We start from the raw sequence: 19,544 nt of genomic DNA, 5'->3' as shown, positions 1-19,544 counted from the left end.
CTGGGGGCAAGCATTCCAGTCCTGGGGGCAGAGATGAAGGTCCTAGCGGCATCTCTAGAGCTCTCCTGGCCTCGTCCTGGCCCCAACCCCGCCACAAAGCAGATTGCTGTCCCATGGCACCCCACTGCCTCCAGCAGCGGGGCATCCCCTGCATCCCCAGCCATCCTGCAGGAACTCCCACTAGCAGCTTTGTTTATTCGTTTGCGTCTCTGCAGCTAAAAAAAGGGACACCGAGAGAGCCCAAACGTGCTAATTTTACACATCACCACCCACACAGCCAAGTGTCTCATCGCCGCCGCCCTCCTCCATCCCGCCGCACCCCACTTCCCCCCTTCCCCCCCAAGCTCTGTCCCTGCGCACGGGGACACCTGGGGACCCCGCAGCCCCCGCGCTGCGTGGAGCGCCTGGGACACCTAGCGGCCACCTCTTCCCACGGCGGCCGGGGGGGGACCGCTGCCTCTGGGCCACCCCAGGGATGGATTTGCTGTTTTTTCCCATTTTTCCTGAGCACGCTGACCTGCCGGGTGCCTTAGGCCAGGTTAGGCTGCCCTTCTCGCTCGGGAGTGTGAGGACACGTAGTGGAATCACAGACTTCTAATGAGCCCGAGGAGCAGGGCAGAGTGTTTGCCTGACAAGGCAATTAGCTGATGATTGATTCCTGGAACAACCACTTAATTCATCATTAACTGGACTAATCACAGACAGCATCTGTGCCGAGGGTCCCAGCGAGTGCTGCACTGCCAACCTGGGGCAGCTGTGGAGATGGGGTGTGGAGGTGGGCTGCGTGACGCACAGGGCTGAATTTGGTATGTTTTCATTGTCGTGCCTTATTTTGGTTCCTTCTATACCTGGTTGGAAAAGATCGCAGTACTCAAGGTAATTTTGCTGTTCCTGCTCTGCAGGGAAACCAGGAGAGCCGGGGAGAGCCCAGACCCATGGTTTATAGAATCACAGAATCACAGAAAGGCTTGGGTTGGAGGGACCTCAAAGCCTGCTCAGTCCCAACCCAGGCCATGGGCAGGGCTGCCCCCCACCAACTCAGGCTGCCCAGGGCCCCATCCAACCTGGCCTTGAGTGCCTCCAGGGATGGGGCTCCCACAGCTTCTCTGGGAAATGTGTTTCTGGTGCTCAGGGGGAAGAGGCAGCTTGCAGGGGCCAGCACTCATTGTCTTGGCCACAGGGCTCAGCCTGACTACAGGGACTGTGCAGGGCTGAGGCACGGGGCTCTGTGTCCCCCAGGGTGTCATGCCCCAGTGCCATGTGTACACCTATATTTGACCACCTTGTGCCTGAGAGTATCTCACTGCTGCTGCCTGCTGCCAGCACCGCGGGGTTAATTGCTCTCCATGCTACAGTGTCACGCTTGTAATGAGGACAGAGAATGTCTGCTCTTCCCAAGCTGGGCTTTTACATCTTCCTTGCTTTCATCAGCCTGCTTTATTCCTCTTCCCCCAAGCCTAGTTATTACCAGGCTTACTTTGTGAAGTCCCAGTGTGGCTAAATCTTATGTAGAATCCAGATAAACCACGTAGGGTTTGTGAAAACTCTGTCCATTCCTGCAAACACATAGCTGAGTCTGTGTCTCTCTCTTCCTGCAATTCCCACTTGAATATTACCTGTAGTGTTTTTATAGCCCTGATCTCCACTAGGCTCTGCATCACCTTAGACTCCTCGGAGTGAAAGACAGCAAGGCAAAGAGTTTAGTGCAGGTCACTCCTCTACAGTCCTGGAGTGCTCTTAGATGTGACCTGAGTTAGCCAGCCCAAGTCCCATCATCTGACCCCTTCCTCACCCTTTGAGATGCCCTGGGTGAGCAGAGCTGTGCCCAGCAGTAGCCCAGCAGTGTAGGAATGCTCTTCCTGCCCTGCCCTGTGATTTCTCATGGCTTTTTTTTTTGCTGAGGTTTTTCTGTGAGTTACTGGTGGCCTCACTGTGTCCCATCTCTACTTGTTTTTCAGAGCTTCCATCCCAAACACTCCCTGCTCCCTCCCAAGCTGCCTATTGGGTTCCTAATTCCTCGCAGCCCCTTTCCCTTCTTTCTGTCCCTCACTCATGCTGTGCATGCTTCCCAGTGCTGTAGGCAGAGTCATCTCTCCCTCCTCAAAATCAGTGCTGATGACCCGGTGTGTGATAAGCAGCACCGACATCTGCAGCATCCCCTCGCCGGCTCCTTCCCAGCACATCTGGTAGTGTGGCCAGAAACATTATTGGAGATGCTGATGCGTCACCACAACCAGCAGCTTTGCTGGAGTTGGGTTTCGTGGTGTCTTGCTCCTACTTTGGCTGCTACACTTAGGTGATGCGCAGAGACTGGTCAGTCCTTACTGTTTCTTTAAAAAAGAAAAATACCTCCATCCCTGGAGGAGTTCAAGGCCAGGTTGGATGGGGCCCTGGGCAACTAGTTTCTGATTTAGTGGGTGGCAACCCTGCCCACATCAAGGGTTTAGAACTAGATATTCTTTAAGGTCCCTTCCAACCCAAGCCATTCTATGATTTTATTGTTAATCTGATTTGCATATTGAGGTAAGCAAAATTATTTTGGTCTGTGCAGGAAATGAAAATATCTGTGATACCAATGTGCATCACCCTTAAATATTGTGGAAATACTTCCTGGCCATCTGCTGTGTGAGCCAATGAGTACCTTATTGGCAAGGTGGGAGGGTAAAGAAAGCAGACAATGATTTTGGGGAGGGACATGTGGAGAGCATTCATACAGTGTTTTAGCAGTGTGGGAGTGCTTTTGAATGGCTTCATTTTCCTAAACAGCTTTCCAAAGTGTGCTAACTGCTGCCAACACAAGCCCATCAACAGGGACATTTACAACAGGCTGTGGCACTAAAAACTGCGCAGTACGGCAGAATTTGGCCGAGGGGAAGGGGCCATTTGGGAGGCAGTTGGACGTTTTGCTCCCCAGAGCCCTCAAATCCAACTTCTTCATTTATATTTTCTTTCTGAGGATTGATTTGAAGCCAAAGCAATGTGCCAGCCATCAGTAGGGCCGGTGCACCACGAGGAGCCCTATGGCAGGTAGCAGCGTGCTCTGCTTTGCAGCATTCAGCAGAGGAAGCAGCTGCGGAGGCCTCTGGGGAGCAGAGTGACATTTGGGGCTGCAAGGCAGGAGGGTGGCACGCTCCAGCAGCTGGGAGCATGTGGAGAGGGCTGGAAAGGAGGGCACGCAGATACCAAGCAGTGCAAAGCAATCATTCCTCTCTCCTGGGGGATTCTGATATTGCACTACACATTTTCTATGTGCCGAGGTGGCTTGGAAAGCCAAAACAGTAAGTGCTCCTTTGAAGAAACGGGGTTGAAATGTTTCATCTCAGAAAATTTCATGTCAAAAAAAAAAAAAAAAAAAAAAAGGCAGCGCAGTGTTTCAGTGCTCCAAAATGGAGGAAGGAAGGGAGCAGGGAGTGGAATTTTCCTGACGAAGAAACCAGTGTTGGCACCTGTAGCTGAGACTCCTGGCTTTCCTCAACTGTTGCCTCCCTACATCCCAGCCTTAGCCCAGCCACAAAAGAGCCCTTAGAGATTGTTCTGTGTGCATGAAACCACTAGCTGACCATGCTTTGTAGCAGCACAGACTCTGAGCCAGCACAAAAGATGCAGAGGGACTGCTCCCATCAGGCTGCACATGGCCATATTGAGATACATTATAGACAGAGCAATCTTAATCCAGCCTGAACCAGATCGCTTTGCTGCACGGCTGGATCCCTATCTTCCTACCAGCTGGGAAGGGACGAGGAGATGTTCAGTTTGGTAGGAGAGCATTCAAGCTGTGGGAAGTGGGGGAGGGCTCTTCTTTTCCCTCACGTTGCCAAATCTTGTTCGCTCTTGCCTTGCTCACCTTGACATCGGCCCCACGTGGGCAATGGCTTCCCCACTGCCTTGCTGTCCGGAGGTAACAGCCCCCTCTGCTCTTTGCTCCCACAGGATTGCTCCTACCCTCCCGGCAGCATGGAAAGCGTGCGTGAGCTCCAGGACCCGCTGTTGGCCAAGGCTAACGGGCACCTCCACAGCAGCTATTCTTACCACCAGCACCAGAACCAGGACTACCCCAGCCACCGCTGCCAAGGGAAACTGTACTCCTACATCTTCCAAAACACCAGCGGAGCCAGGACTCACCAGCTGCTGGATGCCAGCTCCCTGCAGCTGGCTGTGGAAGCCTTGTACGGCCCCAATTTCATCCTCGTGAAAGATGAGACTGCTCTCAAGGCAAAGGACAGCAAGACAGAGAGCTGTGAGACCACTTTTACAGAAGATAAAGAGGCTCCATCTGACGGTCCTGATGGGCATGATGCACAAGGGTCCTGCCTGGTAGAGAGTGACATCCGCATCCAGACTGTGTCCTATGAGGTGGAGGAGGAGGAGCTGCAGGAGTATGAGGTGAGCTTTGTGTGGAGAACTGGCACCACACACCTCCTGTGGTGACTGGGCCACATGCCTGGCTTCCCTCCCAGACCCCACTCTCTCCTGTCTCCTCAGTCTCTGTGCACCCAGGATTTATTCTTTCTGCTTAAAATTCCCACTGCCTTCCCCTCAGCATGGACCTCAGAAGGAGGTCACCAGTTTTTCTGCTGGCAGCCTGGAAACCAGAGCCATCTCTACATGGCAGATGCTTATGGTGACAGGGACCCTTTGACAAGGGCGGTCTGTGGCCACCGTGATGCTGAATGTAATGGGAAATAGTGCTCCTGTTGCATAACAGCAAAATTCACATGCATGATGTCAGTGCAAGAGAGCTTAATATATCAAGGCAGGGTGAATCTTGCAGGGAAAGAATAAAGCTGGCAAAGCAGCCTCATCCTGCACATTACCCAGGACCTGGCAGGTCCCCAGAGCTTGCTGGAGCTGGTGCCTGTGTGCTGGCACAGCTCTGCTGCTGCCCCGAGGGCCAGTGGTGCAGCTTCCCTGGCTCTCCCCGCCTCTCCGTGCCTTCCCACTGCACACATCGCTGCCAAATGGCTCAGCTGGGCAGGCTGTGGCCAAGCACAGGCAAGCTGATGGCAGTGACGTGAGAAATGGGATTGCTAAGAGGACAGGACACACCGCCGCCATGATGGAGGCTCCAATTCAACCGCTTTCCTTCAATCTCTAAATTAGTTTAGCAGGATATCGATCTACCAGTCCCTAATGGGGTAAAGGCACTTTGTGTAAGTTTGTTTAAGCTGACAAACAGCCAGCTCCGCCAAAACTCCAGATATCTCAGTGTAAGAATATCTTGCAGGGAAATCCTAGACCCCAGCCGGTGAGCTCAGCAATGCTCTGGCAGGGAGCCGAGGCGCCTGAATGTGCTGAGCCACGGCTTTCCTCACTGAACCCGGCTGAGCTGCCGGAACATTTCTGAAACTCACGCCTTGAATGTGCGGGTGGGAAGTGTGTGAGGACCTGGAGCAGGACTGAGCAGGAGCTGGAAGGAAGGGCAGGGCTGTGGAGTGTGCGGGGTCACCGGGAGCAGTGGCTGGGCCTGCTGGGCTGCGGAGCAGCTCATGGATGTGTGGGTGTAGCTCCCTGCAGGCCCTGACTTTGTTTATCTTTGCAGAGTGACTCTTCTAGCGACAGTGAAAGCGAGGACCAATTCCTGATGCTCCCCCCCCGGGACCACCTGGGCCTGGCCCTGTTCTCCATGCTGTGCTGCTTCTGGCCCCTGGGGATTGCTGCCTTCTACTTCTCCCAGGGGGTAAGAGATCCCTGGCTGCGGGCTCCTTTGCTCTCTTGCATGTGCTCAGCCCTGCAGCAAAGGGTCCTGCAAGGCACTGGGCATCCTTCTGCCCATCTCTGTGCCCAGACCCCTGAAGGCCCAGGCAAAGCCATGCTTCCTGCTCCTGGATGTCTGCACAGCTGCTGTGAGGTTGCAAGCCCTCCAGCTGCTGGCGGCTGAACTGTTCCCCTGGGCCTTCAGGTGTTATTTGGGGAACTAGGGCTCCTGTTGCTTTCCTGCAGAAGGGTCTCACCCTCCAGCCAGATAAAGGAGCGTGGCATTTTCCATCTGCCCTCCCATTCTCCAGCAGTATGGAGACCCTGCACTGTGATCCCATCTGCTGCTCATGCCCTGCAGACCAGACGTGCTGAAGACTCTGGTCCCCATATCACCGTGCCTTTGTTTCTGCTCCTCACTGATTAAATTCTGTGTGCCCACACCAGGCTGTTTGAAGCTGGAAAGCTTTGTAAGTGTGTAACAGGAGCACCTGGCACAGAGCCAGTGAGAGCACTGGGACCTGCAAAGTGGCTGATTTCATGTTTCTGCATATGGTATGGGGTAGCATGCTGCATTCTCCATGTGATAATGTGCTTCATACAATTCAAACTTAGCTCCCTCTGCTATAATTACCACTTGGGTTCACTCCGTGGGGCAAAGAGTATCTGTTTGGCTGTATCTGCGCACAGTGGCTACCCTGATTTTAACAGGGCAACTAGAGAACCAGCCGTGAGCAATACTGAGAGCAGCTCTTGAGCACACCCTGAGCTCACAGGGCGGCTGGAAGCTGCTAGCCAGTGAGCTAACACCCATGTTGCCTCCATCACTGGCTTCACGGGCCCTTCTCTGTCAATAGGTTTCAGCTGAAGATTCAAAGCAGACAAAATCTTTTAAATATCATTAAACATAAGGTGTTCAAGAAACATGTGGATTTGTCACTGAGGGACGTGCTTAGTGGGTATGGTGAGGATGGGCTGCTGGTTGGACTGGATGATCTTAGTGGTCTTTTCCAACCTTGATGATTCTATGATTCTAAATGGCCTATCGTTTCTTTAGTTTGGTGTTCTCTTAGCACTCTTGGGATAAAGTAGCCAGCTGAGTCAGTTCTACTCTTAGCAAGCACAGAGGCCACAGCTCCTGGATAGTCACAGTATTCTTCCTGAGATCTTTTTAAATACAGAGTGATCAGCAAAAATGCAGAGCATCAGCAGACTTCCCACTTAGCCCACACTCAAGGCACCAAAATCTGTTCGCAAAGCACAGTGACATAACCACATTAGAATGCACTCCACGATAAATTTAGGTATCAAAAAACACAGCGCTAGCCTAGGGCTCATCTCAGGTCCATACAGAGAAGGACACCTGCAGAAATGACCACAGAGAGGCCACTTATCTGAGACTCCTTGCTTTGAATAGCAATATATGGACCTCTGGAAGGGTTTGCCATGTTTTTGGTGAGGGAGGCACTTTGGTGTCTGTACATCCCACTTTTAGTTTCTGCAGTTGAATGGGGCATGCTCCAGCTTGTGCACATCCATCCCTCTGTGTGTGGCTGCCTGAACCTGTGTGGCACAGAGGTAAGAAGGTACAGTGGTGTGTGCTTCTTCTCCTTCCAGACCAGCAAGGCTGTCTCCAAAGGAGATTTCCACCTGGCCAGTTCAGCTTCCCGCCGAGCTCTCTTCCTTGCCGCGCTCTCTATAACCATTGGTACAGGCGTGTACGTCGGGGTGGTGGTGGCACTCATCGCATATCTTTCCAAGGGGGGCCATGTGTAACTGCTGCCTGCATACCAGCACCATCCCCAGCCACCAGCCCTCCTGGGATCAAGCCTTCCTGTGGAGCACAGGGTGCCAGTGCTTCCAAGGGCTGCTGGCATAGCAGGACGCAGGCTTGGATGCTCTGTGCCAGGTCTTTCCCTTTTCAGATGCACAGTAGATCCTCGGAGATACTCAAAAGCCACCTGGACATGGTCGTGGGCAAGCAGCTCTTAGGAGGCCCTGCTTGAGCAGGGCTTGGACCAGATGCCCTCAGAAGTCCCTTTCCAGCCTCAACCATTCTGTGACCTCCCTCGCACTGTGGGGTGACACCATCTGACAGCAGGGAACTGAGTAGTGACCTGACTGCTGGGACCAGGAGGAGCACAACGGAAGATGTGTAAAAGCAACGCTATGTGCTGCTGCTGGCTGCTGCCACCACTCTGCTCCAGGGCCACCACTTCCCCTCCTAGCCCTGCAGTGGGGACAGCCACAACCAATGCCCAGGCTTTGCCCATGAAGGGGACAGGCAAAGAGGAATGACTGTTCTTTTTTTTGGGCATCCAGGGCCCTGGTGTGGTTTCAGGACTCTTGTGATGGGGACAACCATCTCCTGTTAGTGCCATGAGTGGCACCTGGCCCTTCAGCTGCAGTAAAGGAGGAGGGTGCAGCATGAACATGACCAAAAGGCATTCTCTGGGTTTCTCTCTGCATCACTTCCAGATGAACCTACAGTAGCTGGCCTGCTCCATATGAGAACCAAGAAGAAATGCAGGCTGGTGCTTGCAGACAGTTGCCCTGATCACCAAAGGTGGTAGCAAAACCCACAAGGTTTTCCAGTGTTTGCAATGACTGTCCCAGTAACTGTAGTTCAGAGCTCCAGGAAGGCTGGCATCCCATGGTGATCTGGAGAGATTTGCAGTGGGAATTGCTGCCCACGACATGACTGCAGGGTGTGGGGGGGAAGATCTTGACTCTTGACACTGAGTTGGGGGTTTGCACACCAGGAGTGGGGAGCAAAAGGATGGCACGGCATGCAGAGCTCAGGTGGGTGCCGGAAGCAAGGATCCAGGGAGGAGGAGGCCTGGGGGGAGCACAAGAGATGGGGGAGACCCCAACACGCTTCTTCCCATATCTTGGAGAAAGGCATCTCCATCTGTCCAAAAGCCTCTGCTGACAGGCAAGTACTGTACATCCATGCCTACAACTGACTTCTACCAATTTGTATGTTGTCAGTGACACACCAAATGCTTCAGGGGTGGACACAAAGGCAGTGACTGCCCCAAAGGGCTTGGTTCAAAGGCCTTTCCTCATTCCCTCCCTGGTACCCTCTCACCCCTCTGCCACTGGCCCTGCAAGAGGTGCAGTGTGCTCCTCACATGTACATTTCATCCTAAAGAAGCATGTTAATGTCTGCAATTCCTGTTGTACTCTAGCCATAAAGGAGAGAAGCACATCAGAGACCTGTTCAGAAGCAGTTCTGAAAGTTCCCATTATGTTTTATAATGTGGAAGAGCTAATAAAAGAGCAGGCAAAACAGCACTGTTTGTGCTAACGCAGGGCTGCAGAGGGAAGAGGTGAGCTCTGCAGGCTGCTGTGGGAGCTCTGAGATGGCCAGGAGCTGGAGGTGTTCTGCAGCTCCCCACGGAGATAAGCATCCAGCTGGTGGCTGGGCAGCATGGGGGGAGCCGTGCTGCAGTGTGCATCACAGCCAACAGCCCGTGCGGCAATGGGACGGGCTGTTAGCCATGAGGAGGCGAGACAAGAATTGGGTAGAGTGAGGCTGGAGTATTGCTGTTCAGGCTGCTCTGCCTGGAAGAAAAGCTTCAAATAAAATGTGCTTCAGGAAGATCCCCCCGCACACTTCTGGGTTCAGCTTCTGGTCCCTGCAGGAGCATCCCCAACCCTTCCCATGGCTCGTTCCTGCCCTTTTGTCTTCTTTAATTGGAGGCACAGGGGACAGGACTGGGCTGGAGGGCCAACAGAATTAAAGAGTGTTTTCCACTAATAGCCTGAATCTCTGATGAACTTGTAAAGGGGGGAAAAGGGGCCGAGCAAGCGCATCCCTAAGGGGGGTATTATGCAAATGGAGAAATTAGTTGGAAACAGCCTGAAGGGAAACATGGAAATTGAAATCTGAAGACCAGCACAGAGACTGCTGCTGAATAACTTATCACGGACGCCCAGCGTCTGCTGCAGCCACTGGAGCACAAGCAGAAAGGCAGCGAGCACAGCAGTCAGGGAAGAGGAGAGAACCAGAAATGTGACTGAGCTAAGAAAAAAAGAAATTACATTAAACTCAATCAGGAGGCGTAGAAGAGATTATTCCCTCCCGTTCTCCCCCAGAGCCCCTTGGTACCCTCAGCCCCATGGCAGAGCTCCATAGGTGTCCTGACCCCACAGGGCATTAATCTATCAATTATGACATCTATTTGCAGCTGAGCCTCCCCCCACAGAGGCTGCAGGTGCTGCATGGCACCCCCAGCCCTGACCTACTGCATGGGCAGGATCCTGCAGCCCTCCAAGCCCACTGCTCAAAAATGCCCATCTCAGCCCCATGGTCCTGCCAGCAACACTAACCCTTGCCCTGGGCTGGTGACACCACAAGGCCAGAGAGGGCATGGGGCAGGGTGCCCATCTGGCTTGCTGTGTGTATGGGCAGACACAGCCCCTTCCCAGGAGGACCCATTCACGCTGGGGCAAAGCCGCCCCTGCCACGCCTTGTGTGTCCTCTGGGGATGGCAAGGAAGGAGCTGGAAGGAAAAACAAGCAGAGTCTGTCCTCCTCTCTTAATGGCACAGCCAGTGTTTTCCCTTCACAGCAATTCAGTGCTGAAAAAGCTAATTAAGTGAGATTGGGTAAACTTTCTATTCCTGTAAAAAAAAATAATCAAGGAAAACAACAGTGCATCTCAGCACAATCCTGAGGCAGCCTCCCCTCTCCCCTCGGCTCCCCACAAACAGCCTGCAGCAGGGCACACACAGCCCATGGCCATGCCACCTCTCTGGGACCTAGGAGAAAAACCAACCAAGGGTCACCACTGCAGCATCAGCTCTGAGAGCAGGGTGCTCATAACCCCTCCTCTCCCTCCTCCACCATCCTCAACACAGGAACATGCTATGGGGCTGAGCTGTCCCACCCTGCTTCTGCCCTCATGTCCCTGCAGTGCCCAGGCAGGGGGAATACTTGGGAATGGCTGGGCAACACTCTGCAGCACTCTCATGGAGATCTTCTCCAAAACTCATGTGTTTTCCAGATGTTGATTGTTGTAAACCAATGTGACACATCAGCACGCTTGTTGTCTAGAAAAGGAACAGCAGGGAATGCAGCACCTAGATTTTGGCTAAATGGTACAGTGCCAGGTACCACTATCAGGCAGAGCTGGTCCAAAACAGCTACAGTGGGGTTTAATGAGTTATTAATATTGCAGAAGAAGATCTGTTTGTCTTGAGGACAAAGTCCCTGAGGATCAGCATGAAGATTGATCTTCTTCCACATTTACATTAGCAAGTCGGCATAGGAAGGAGGGGTGTGTTGGTGACATTTGCTAATGAGACAAAATCAGGAGGATTTGGAAATACAAAATAGGAGTAAAACAACTGGGCAACCCAGCAGACCAGAGCAGTGGTGCTGGGATGGGATCAAGCAGTGGGAAATGCAAAGGGGTTTCACAGAGACGCTTACACAGGGGACCAATCCAGATAATCCCTTTTTCTCCTCATTTTGTCCTCCCTTCCCCACGTATACTTTCACAATAATTAATTGTTTTTGTGTTTGCTGGCTCGGATCTGAATAGCAGCACCAACTTCTCTGTCCTGCTGCTTCACATCCTCCATGTGGTCCCAGTGAGGCCCAGGAGCTGCTTATACTCCCAGGAGCTGCAGGAGCCCAGGGCAAGCAAAGTCCCACTGCTGGACTGCCTAAGGCAGCTCTGCTAACAGGAGGGAAAGGGGGACCACCGGGGATCTAGGTGGTGTGTAAAGATGTAAAGACATCACTTCTATTATGAAGAATGCATCCGGATAGCCAATCGCTAAGCTAGCTGCATGCTAAATTTCAAGACTGCTAATTTTTGAGCCCGGGGGAAGGACAGCTTCCAGGCAGAGACCACTGCCCACCCACAACAGCAGAGCTCCCGCACTGCCAAGGAGCTGCACCCGGACAAGACCTTCCCAGCTGCAGGCCATTACCGCTCATTAAGTCATTTGGAGTCGCCTGGTTTATTAGGCAGGCTTATTGCCCTGGTAGCTGCCACACTTAACATCCCCGTTTAACAGGAGCACTCACCACGTAACCATTCGGTTTTACTGCAGGGATGATCTGCCTACATCAGCCGGCATCTGCCTTTGCTCCATCTGCTTGTGTTGTCACCAGGTGGGATGGTGCTCTCACCCCATCTGACAAGAGAGACACGGCAGGGTGGCACCACTGTCCCTGTCCTCCAAGCTCCGCTGCCAAACTCCTGTTCTGGTGACACAGCTGTGACCCAGGCAGAGCCTCACCACCTCAGCCTGGCACAGCATGACGCATGTGAATTGTGTGCGTTAGGTGGGCAGGGGCTGCTCCCCACAGACTTTGTGGCCCCCAGCCTCTGCATCTCAATCTCCTTTTACTGTTTCCATTTCCACCTTGGCTTGGGTTGGTGCTTTAAGTGCCCGCCTGTAAAGGGAGAGATTTATTGGCCAGGACGCGGCAGCGTGGTGCAGAGCCACTAGGAGTGCCTTGAATTCATCTCCTACTGTCAGCTGGGAATGGAGCACTGTGGGTATGAATTGAGGACTGTGGGTTCCACTCCCCCCACCACCATCGTGCCATGCAGGAGCTGCTGCCTCAGAACAGGAGGGAGGTATCTGTGAGGGCTGCTGGAAACAGAACAGGAGGGAATGTGCCTGCCTCAAGCAGCACAGCTTGCAGCTCCCTGCAGAGGGAAAGCTCAGGATGGTGACTGCTGGGGAATCACCATGGCCCTACTGTGCAATGCCAAAGCATGGGATGCCCCCTTCTGTCCACTGTGTCACATGCGTAAGTGTACATGTAAAACCCCTTGGAAGAGTATTATTTTTGTGTGATGCACCATCCAGGCACGCAGCTAAGGACAAAGAAAACATCAAGAGAGCTCAAGCATTTTGCAAGAAAACAGCAGATGATTGGGCAGCAGCCTGATGTAAGGTGTGCAAAAATCCCCATTTGAGGGGAGTCAGACAATGGTAACAAACATGAGCCATCCCTCTGCCCTGCAGAGCCCTGGGAAGTCCCCACAAGCTCTCCTGAACTCCCCCAGCAGATGCACAGCATGCTGGATGTAAATCCCAGCCCCATCCCTGCTGCTGCCCCCAACAGCTCAGGGCTACCTGAGGGGCCTCAGTTTGGTGGTCACACAAGCCATCTCTGTCCCCTAGGTTCAGCAGAGTGAGGGCACAGCTTTGCTCTAGAGGCCTTGTGCACCTTCACAGCTTGCTGCTGCCATGGAGAGCAGCTACCTCCAGCCCCCAGCAGTTCAGAGACACAGATAATCATTCTAGAGTAATTACCAGCTTACTCCCTTGGAGGAGTTCACTGGTGAGAAATCACTGGCAGCTAATTACTCAAATTACTTCCTCACACACAGAGCTCAGAGCTCTCAGCAGTGGCACCAACCACTGCTCAGCATCTCCCTGCTCTGCACAGCAGAGGCCTGTATGGCTCTTCCCACAGCACCCACCACCCCCAGATCCTCTCCTGTGGGACCACACACAGTATACTGGTATCCCTTCTCCCCACAAAGAACATTTTCTAGGGGGGTATCAATGGTGGTGAGATCCTACAGTGCTGCTCCACCACATCGCTGGGGCATAAGGGTGCCACAGGACCATTCTGATCCCTCATGCACAAGGGAGGAATCACACAGGACTAGGAGTGGAAGTTTTTATTGCTTTCAGTTCTTACAAGTAGGGAGTGCACAGCCATGATTGCCACAGGCATGCTGTAAGGTGACAGCCACACCACACTGGACTTGCAGCATGGCTCACGGAAAGCAGAGACTTTGGGCCCACAGCACCTGGTCTCTGCCCCACAGCAAACAGACACCTTCACATAGGCACCAGGGAAAAGACACAGAGGAGAAGGCAGCTGCCAGCTCTGAGAGTAAAGGACCGTGAAAGAGGTAATAGCTACATGACCAGAAAGGTCTTGTAAAGCTTCTTCAGTGCCTACAAAAGACACCAGCTTCTGGCTTGGTAAGGGAGCCCAACATGTTCCCAGCACAGATTGCACTGTGGACACAAACCAACCCTGCAGCCCACCTTGCCTCTGTTCCCTCTAGGGGCAATTAGAGCAGCCAGGACAAGTATTAAAAGTCACAAAGCCAAAGCAGTATCAGTATCAGCTCAAGCCTTCATCCTCCTTAACAAGGAGGAACACAGATCAAAGATGTTATCCCTCAGCGCTGAACACTCCTCCAGCCCCTCCTGCTCACCAAGGGGATGCTGGGCTCCTCCATGCTCAGTTCTGCATGTCCCCATCGCTCCTTCACACAAACGCCCACGGCAAAGAGGCCTTCAAACCCTCTACCTCAAGCACACACTGGAGGCCTGACAGAATCCTGCAACCCCTACTCATTTCGTGAGTGCAAAGGCAATACTCCTCTGCCCCTCTCCTCTGGGGCAGTCAGAACCTGCCTCCCACTCCTTCCATCTTCAGGAGTGGGCACTGTGTAGACATTCCCATACCTGATTCAACCACAGAGAAAAGAAAATCAGAGACTATGAACAAAGCAAAACCAAACCAAAAGTTGGGCCTGGGCTCTGGCCTGGACACCCCACCTGTGGGTCACGGGGCACATCAATGGAGAACCATAGCCAGGTGGACCTCAGGCATCCACAAGGGTCAGCCCATCATGCAAGGCACGCTTCCACATATAGTAGGTAGAGCGAGCCGTGAGGGGGAAGCGGGCACTAAACTCCTTGTAGGTGGGGAAGGTCTTCGACTCAAAGCGCTGCTGCAGGAACAGCTTGGCTTGTGCCTTGAACTGGGCGGTGGCAATCACATCCATCACAAACATCCGGCTGTTGGCTCTCTCAGACACAGGGTAGCCTGAAATGGTGGCATTGTATGGAGTGGCTGGTGCTGGCTTGTCCAGATGCTTGGTCGCTACCTCCATGTGGAGCTGGGGCTTGACACTCGGCTCAGATCTCTGTGGTGCCAGGGAAGTAACCCTGTTCAATGGCCGGTTGGAGCTAAGAAGGCGATGTTGCCCAGATGTTCGGCTGCGACCCTTCCAAAACCAGTAGGTTGTGGAGGAGAGTGTTGGATAGCGCAGGCGAAACTTGCTGAATGGCAGCCGCCACTGCTGGACCTGCCTCCGGGCCACATCTCGCAGCCGCTTCCTCCAGCACAGGGAGGGCTTGAGCTGCAGAAGACTCCTAGCTGCTTGCTGATCTCCGTTCAGCTTCTTCCTACCAGGCAAACTGCTTGGCTTCAGCTGCAGAAGTGGCTTTTCTATGGCTAGAGGTTTCTGGTTATTCAAGGGAGGCTGGGGGAGTTTGAAGTTGGGGTTCTCTTTGATTGCTTTTCTTCGCCAGTTGTAGTAAGTGGACCTGGAGATGCCAGGGAAGCTGCGCTTGAAGCACCTGTAAGGCACCAGAGTGTTCATGGATATGCATTTCTCCAGGTAGGATTTGGCTCCTCGCATGAAGATCCCTGCTTGGACTGGGTCGAGGGAAGGACTTGGGGGCCTTAAGCTTGCTTCTGCCTTTGCTGGTTCATTAACATCAGCCTTCTTTGCGACTTCCTTGTGAAGCTCCTGCAGCCCATGGGCCTCAGCCAGAGCAGAGGCATCACCATTGACCATGCTCTGCATCTCATGCTTCCAGGCATAGTACGTGGATCGAGAGATTTCTGGAAACATTTGTCGGAAGTGCTGGAGAGGGACAACGTTGCCCTCTTGAAAGCAGGACTGAAGGAAGTGTTTAGCTGCAAACCTGGCAGCCGCTTTCTGCCGGTGTTCCCGAGACTGGCGCTTCCAGCGGTAGAAGGTACTCTTGGTAATGCTGTACCTGTCACGCAGGTTGGAGTAGGTCAGCTGGGGGTCACTGTTCAGCAGCTCCAGGGTCTTCATGGGCTGGACAGGAGGCTCTGACGAAGGTATCATGGGTTCCAGCTCCTCCAGGCCAACTACAGCCACAAAGTACTGCGCTTTGAAGACCTGCCTGGAGAGCTGCTGCCCCGACCACATGATGTGGAGAGTGGAGGTCCGCGGGCCACACTTCCTGGGCCGGATGAGCCGGTTGAAATATGGCCGGATCTTCAGGTTGCTCATGGGGTAGATGGAGTAGATGTTACACTGCAGCACCGAGGCAAGAGCGTAGACGTGCCACATATTGGCAAAGGTGCCAGGAAAACAGGTCGCTTTGATATCTGCATCGAAGATAGCCTCCAGGATAGCCATGGGGAGGCTGGTCATCTCTGGCGTCTCCTCTGTGCAGAGGGAGTAGCGGGCAGCCTGCAGCATCACCTTGGAGTCGATCATGCCATTCAGGTAGTACTGCTTGTGCAGCAGCATCTCTACCACTGTGCGGACCTGCAGCTCCAGGCTGAGGCTGGGGTTGCCCCAGAGCAGCACGCTGGCTGCCTCAAAGAGGCGGTTCCCCTCACCTTTGCAGACCAGAGGCAGCATGTTACTTGGAGCATCCTCAGGGTACAGGCTCCTGGCTACTCGATCAACTTCCAGCTCCTCTTGAAATTGCTTCCTGCAATAGCCAGGCAGGGAGAAAGATGACAGGGTCCTCTCTGCCTCCAGGGCAGCACTGGCAAGGCCCTCCAGTCCAAAGCATTCAGTGGCTTCCTGCAGCTCCTGCAGCACAGACTGCACCAGCTGGTGCCGCTGGATCATCCTGAAGGACAGCAGAAAGGGAGAAGTCACTTGAGATCTAGATAGGGCACACTCCAGACTGCCGGGGCCAGCTCTCCCCTGAAGGTTAGGAAGGGGGAAGAGCATTGAGGAAAGATCCCTGCTCTCCCCACACCCACAATCCCAAGGACAAAAGAGGAAGTCTGGGTCCCCACAGGCAGATCTGGGACAGGGACATGGACTCTGCTTGCTCTCCAGTGACCTCCAGTGGGCAGCAGGCATGGCACACAGCTTCCAGGGACATGTGTCTGGGATGGACGGGTGAAACTGAGGAGTGACCGCATCCATTGGGGCAGGAGATGGGACCACTCCCCGCCCTGCACAGCTGGCTTTGTGCCCAGCCTCACCCCTGCAGCTTGGCCATGCCTTCCATGTCGCTGCCCTGCTGGCAGTGCCTACAGTCAGCAATGAGAAAATCTTGGAGGTAGAGCATTTGTCATCTCACCAGGGACAGAGCAACTCTGTGCAGGGGCACAGACGAACCAGACTACAAAGTGTACAGCCCAGCAGAAGGTACAAAGAGTTTGCTTCCTCCCTTGCAGCAAGGCTCTGCTGCTGCAACTATCACATGCAGCTAAATGTCACCACAAAACCTGAGACAGAGGAGCAGCTGGAGCTAATGCAGGCATAGTTTCTCTTGCCTGAGCTGACACTAGGTGTCACTTGCTGCTCAGCAGAAAAGCACCATCAGCCGAGGAGAAAGGGCCAAAGGAACCCTACCAGGCAGGAGGCAGCACAGAAGAGAAGATGGGCGAGAGCTGGGTGGGCAGTTCAGAGGCTGTGTGGAGCCCTCTTCCTCCTCCCAGTTTCAGCAAGCCCCAGTCCTGTGGGCCAGTCTCCACTCAGGCAATCCAAGGAGTCAAACTTGCATCCCCTTCTTTGTCAGCATTGCTCCTAGCACCCACATGGTTCTGCTCCTGCCACTCCTGGAATTCCCACTGGGCTACAGTCTTTACCCCACAATCCAGCTCTTTCAGTACATCCCTTTCCAGTACTGTTCTGCCACCAGCCAGCTTGAGCCCCTCACTCTGCCAACCCCCGTTTGCCCACAGGTCACAACACTTACCTCAGAGCAGCCCATCCTGGTCCATTTTCTCCTCATGCATAGCCCTGCTCATTCACGTGACACCCCCATGTATCGGGCATTGCTTTGTAGTCTGCCTCATTCCTATCCCAGCTGGAGACTCACCTCCCCACAGCACTTCAGAGGTATCATTATGCACTCACAGCTCCACAGGGAGATGGGGAAACAGCAGTGCCAGGCAGAAAAAGCAGCAGTCCTGGAGCAAAGCAGATGTCCTGCCCGACCTTTCTCTTTTCTCAGTCCCATTACTATTGCCATAGTATCTAAGCCCTCAGCCATGACCAAACACTAAGCAGAATATGGTGCCACATATCACATTGCTACACCCAGGCTGCTTCACTCCAGGGAGCCTCTGTACTACTGTTGACCCTTCCCTTAACCAAGCCAGCTCCCGTCCCTGCCTCCACCTCCTCCATGTCTCCTGCATGATGGAGGTCAGCTGTGGGGAATCACCCAACAGAGTCAATACAGAAGACAGCACACAGCTGAGAAGCAAAGGCACAGACTCACCCCCAAAATCCTCAGTTCAAGTTAGTATGGGGTTGTGTGCTGAGTCTGGCTGGGATGGAGTTAATTTTGTTCACAGCAGTTCCTGTGGTGCTGTGTTTTACATTTGTGGCCAATGCAGTGCTGATGACACTGATGACAGTGAAGTTTTAACTATTGCTACAGAGTGTTTGCAGAGCATCTAGTCCTTCTGTTTCTCACTCTGCCCCTCCAGTGAAGAGCAGAGTTGTCCCTTGGTGCAGTCAGCCAGGGAGGGCCACAGCACACCCAAGTCCTCATCCTCCATGGCCACGCTGCCCTGCAGCCTCCAGGAGGACTGAATGAAGTGAAATAACTCGTACTCGGGGGGCGGGGTGAGGAGCCAGCACAGACTAGAAAGCACCAGGAACATACCTTGTCCTTATGGCCTGGTGGCCATTTCCCATCCCCTTACAGCTTGAGGGGTGGGAATAAGAAGAGCCAGAGGCATAGAAATGAATCTTTTTCTTAAGTAATACCCCACAGCCTCAATGTCACTGCCAGCTCCTGCTGCCCAGAGCTGGAGCAGCAGGATCTCACAGGCAAGCCTAAGGCAAGAGCTGCAGCTAAAGCATCACAGATAAGCTCCGAGCTAGCACGCAAGGGGCCAGGCAAGGCAGCGGCAGAGGATGTACAGCAACCGGGGTAAACTCATTCACTCTCCAACATGGAGGAGCTGCTGTGAAGTTAGGATTTTCCCCTTTCTCTCCTGCTGAACATGACAGACAAGCACTTCCCAAACCATCCCAGCTTCAAGAACCAACTAAGGGAGCTTTTCCCTGCTGATAAAGGAGATTTTAGCTAACCCGGCCTCTTTTGCATTGTAACAGATAAGCAAGCACTTGCAGATCACGTTCCCTCACCTAAACTGATGGGCTGGTGGCATCCAGTAGTGCAAGTTCCCCGAGCCAGCCCCAGTACGCTCCCACCAGCAGGAATCCAGGAGACTGTGACCGCCAGCACCCGGCAGAGCAGCAGGGCCGTGCTAGAGCCCCAGCGGCTCACCGAGTTCCTTCTGAGCCCCAGCTGCACGCCCAGGCTATCACGGCTGCAACTGCTTCCAGCAGAGCCCAGTGAGAGAAGCCCCCCAACACTCACATTCCCACCCCTAGGAAAGTGGTATCACCTGAAGAGGAAGAAAAAAAATACAAAAACCCACTGACTGGTACTAACCCAGGCCACAGCATCACAGCTACATCTGCCCAGGGATGTTCCCCTAGGAAGGGGAACTTAAGCCCAAGCAGCACCTGACAACAGGCACAGCCCCGCTCCACGGGCACACACGTGGACCACTCGGGGCTCTCCCGGAGCGCAGCAGCACCCCGTGTAGCTCCGCGGCGCGGCCGAAGCGGAGCCCCGTGCCCAGCGGGCCGGGTTACAGCCCGCCCTGTCGCCCGGGGGACAAAGGGACGCGCAGCCACGGGGAATGAGAGCCCCTGAGCCCCGCCGGGAGCCAGCCGAGCGGGACAAGACGCTGAGCCCCGCGCTGGAGAAGAGGGGAGACCGGGAAGGCGGCAGCCGCCGTCGGGGCAACCCCGACCACACTCACCTGGCTCCGCAGGTCGCGCCCCACCCGCGCCCTCCGCCGCTCCGCACCTT

At 54.0% G+C, this 19,544-nt stretch overlaps 2 protein-coding genes across 3 annotated transcripts; one reads left to right on the top strand and one right to left on the bottom strand.

The window, feature by feature from the left end:
• Positions 3,931–9,423, top strand: SYNDIG1L (synapse differentiation inducing 1 like). The gene is made up of 3 exons (XM_021403075.1): positions 3,931–4,383; positions 5,540–5,677; positions 7,312–9,423. Exons 1-3 carry the CDS (start codon positions 3,955–3,957, stop codon positions 7,468–7,470), a joined length of 726 nt encoding a protein of 241 aa, XP_021258750.1. The 5' UTR covers positions 3,931–3,954; the 3' UTR covers positions 7,471–9,423.
• On the bottom strand, positions 13,650–19,538 carry VRTN (vertebrae development associated). Of its 2 annotated transcripts, none has more exons than XM_021403503.1 (2): positions 19,495–19,538; positions 13,650–16,319 (listed from the first exon to the last, which is right to left on the bottom strand). In XM_021403503.1, exon 2 carries the CDS (start codon positions 16,316–16,318, stop codon positions 14,297–14,299), a length of 2,022 nt encoding a protein of 673 aa, XP_021259178.1. In that variant the 5' UTR covers position 16,319; positions 19,495–19,538; the 3' UTR covers positions 13,650–14,296. The 2 variants fall into 2 exon arrangements, with proteins under 2 accessions (XP_021259178.1, XP_021259177.1); XM_021403502.1 differs by lacking the exon at positions 19,495–19,538 and adding an exon at positions 18,809–18,992.

This window comes from Numida meleagris, chromosome 6 (genome assembly GCF_002078875.1).
Source record: "Numida meleagris isolate 19003 breed g44 Domestic line chromosome 6, NumMel1.0, whole genome shotgun sequence".
Taxonomy (NCBI): domain Eukaryota; kingdom Metazoa; phylum Chordata; class Aves; order Galliformes; family Numididae; genus Numida; species Numida meleagris.
The sequence above is the reverse complement of the archived record's forward strand: the minus strand, read 5'-3'. Positions and strand labels throughout refer to the sequence as shown.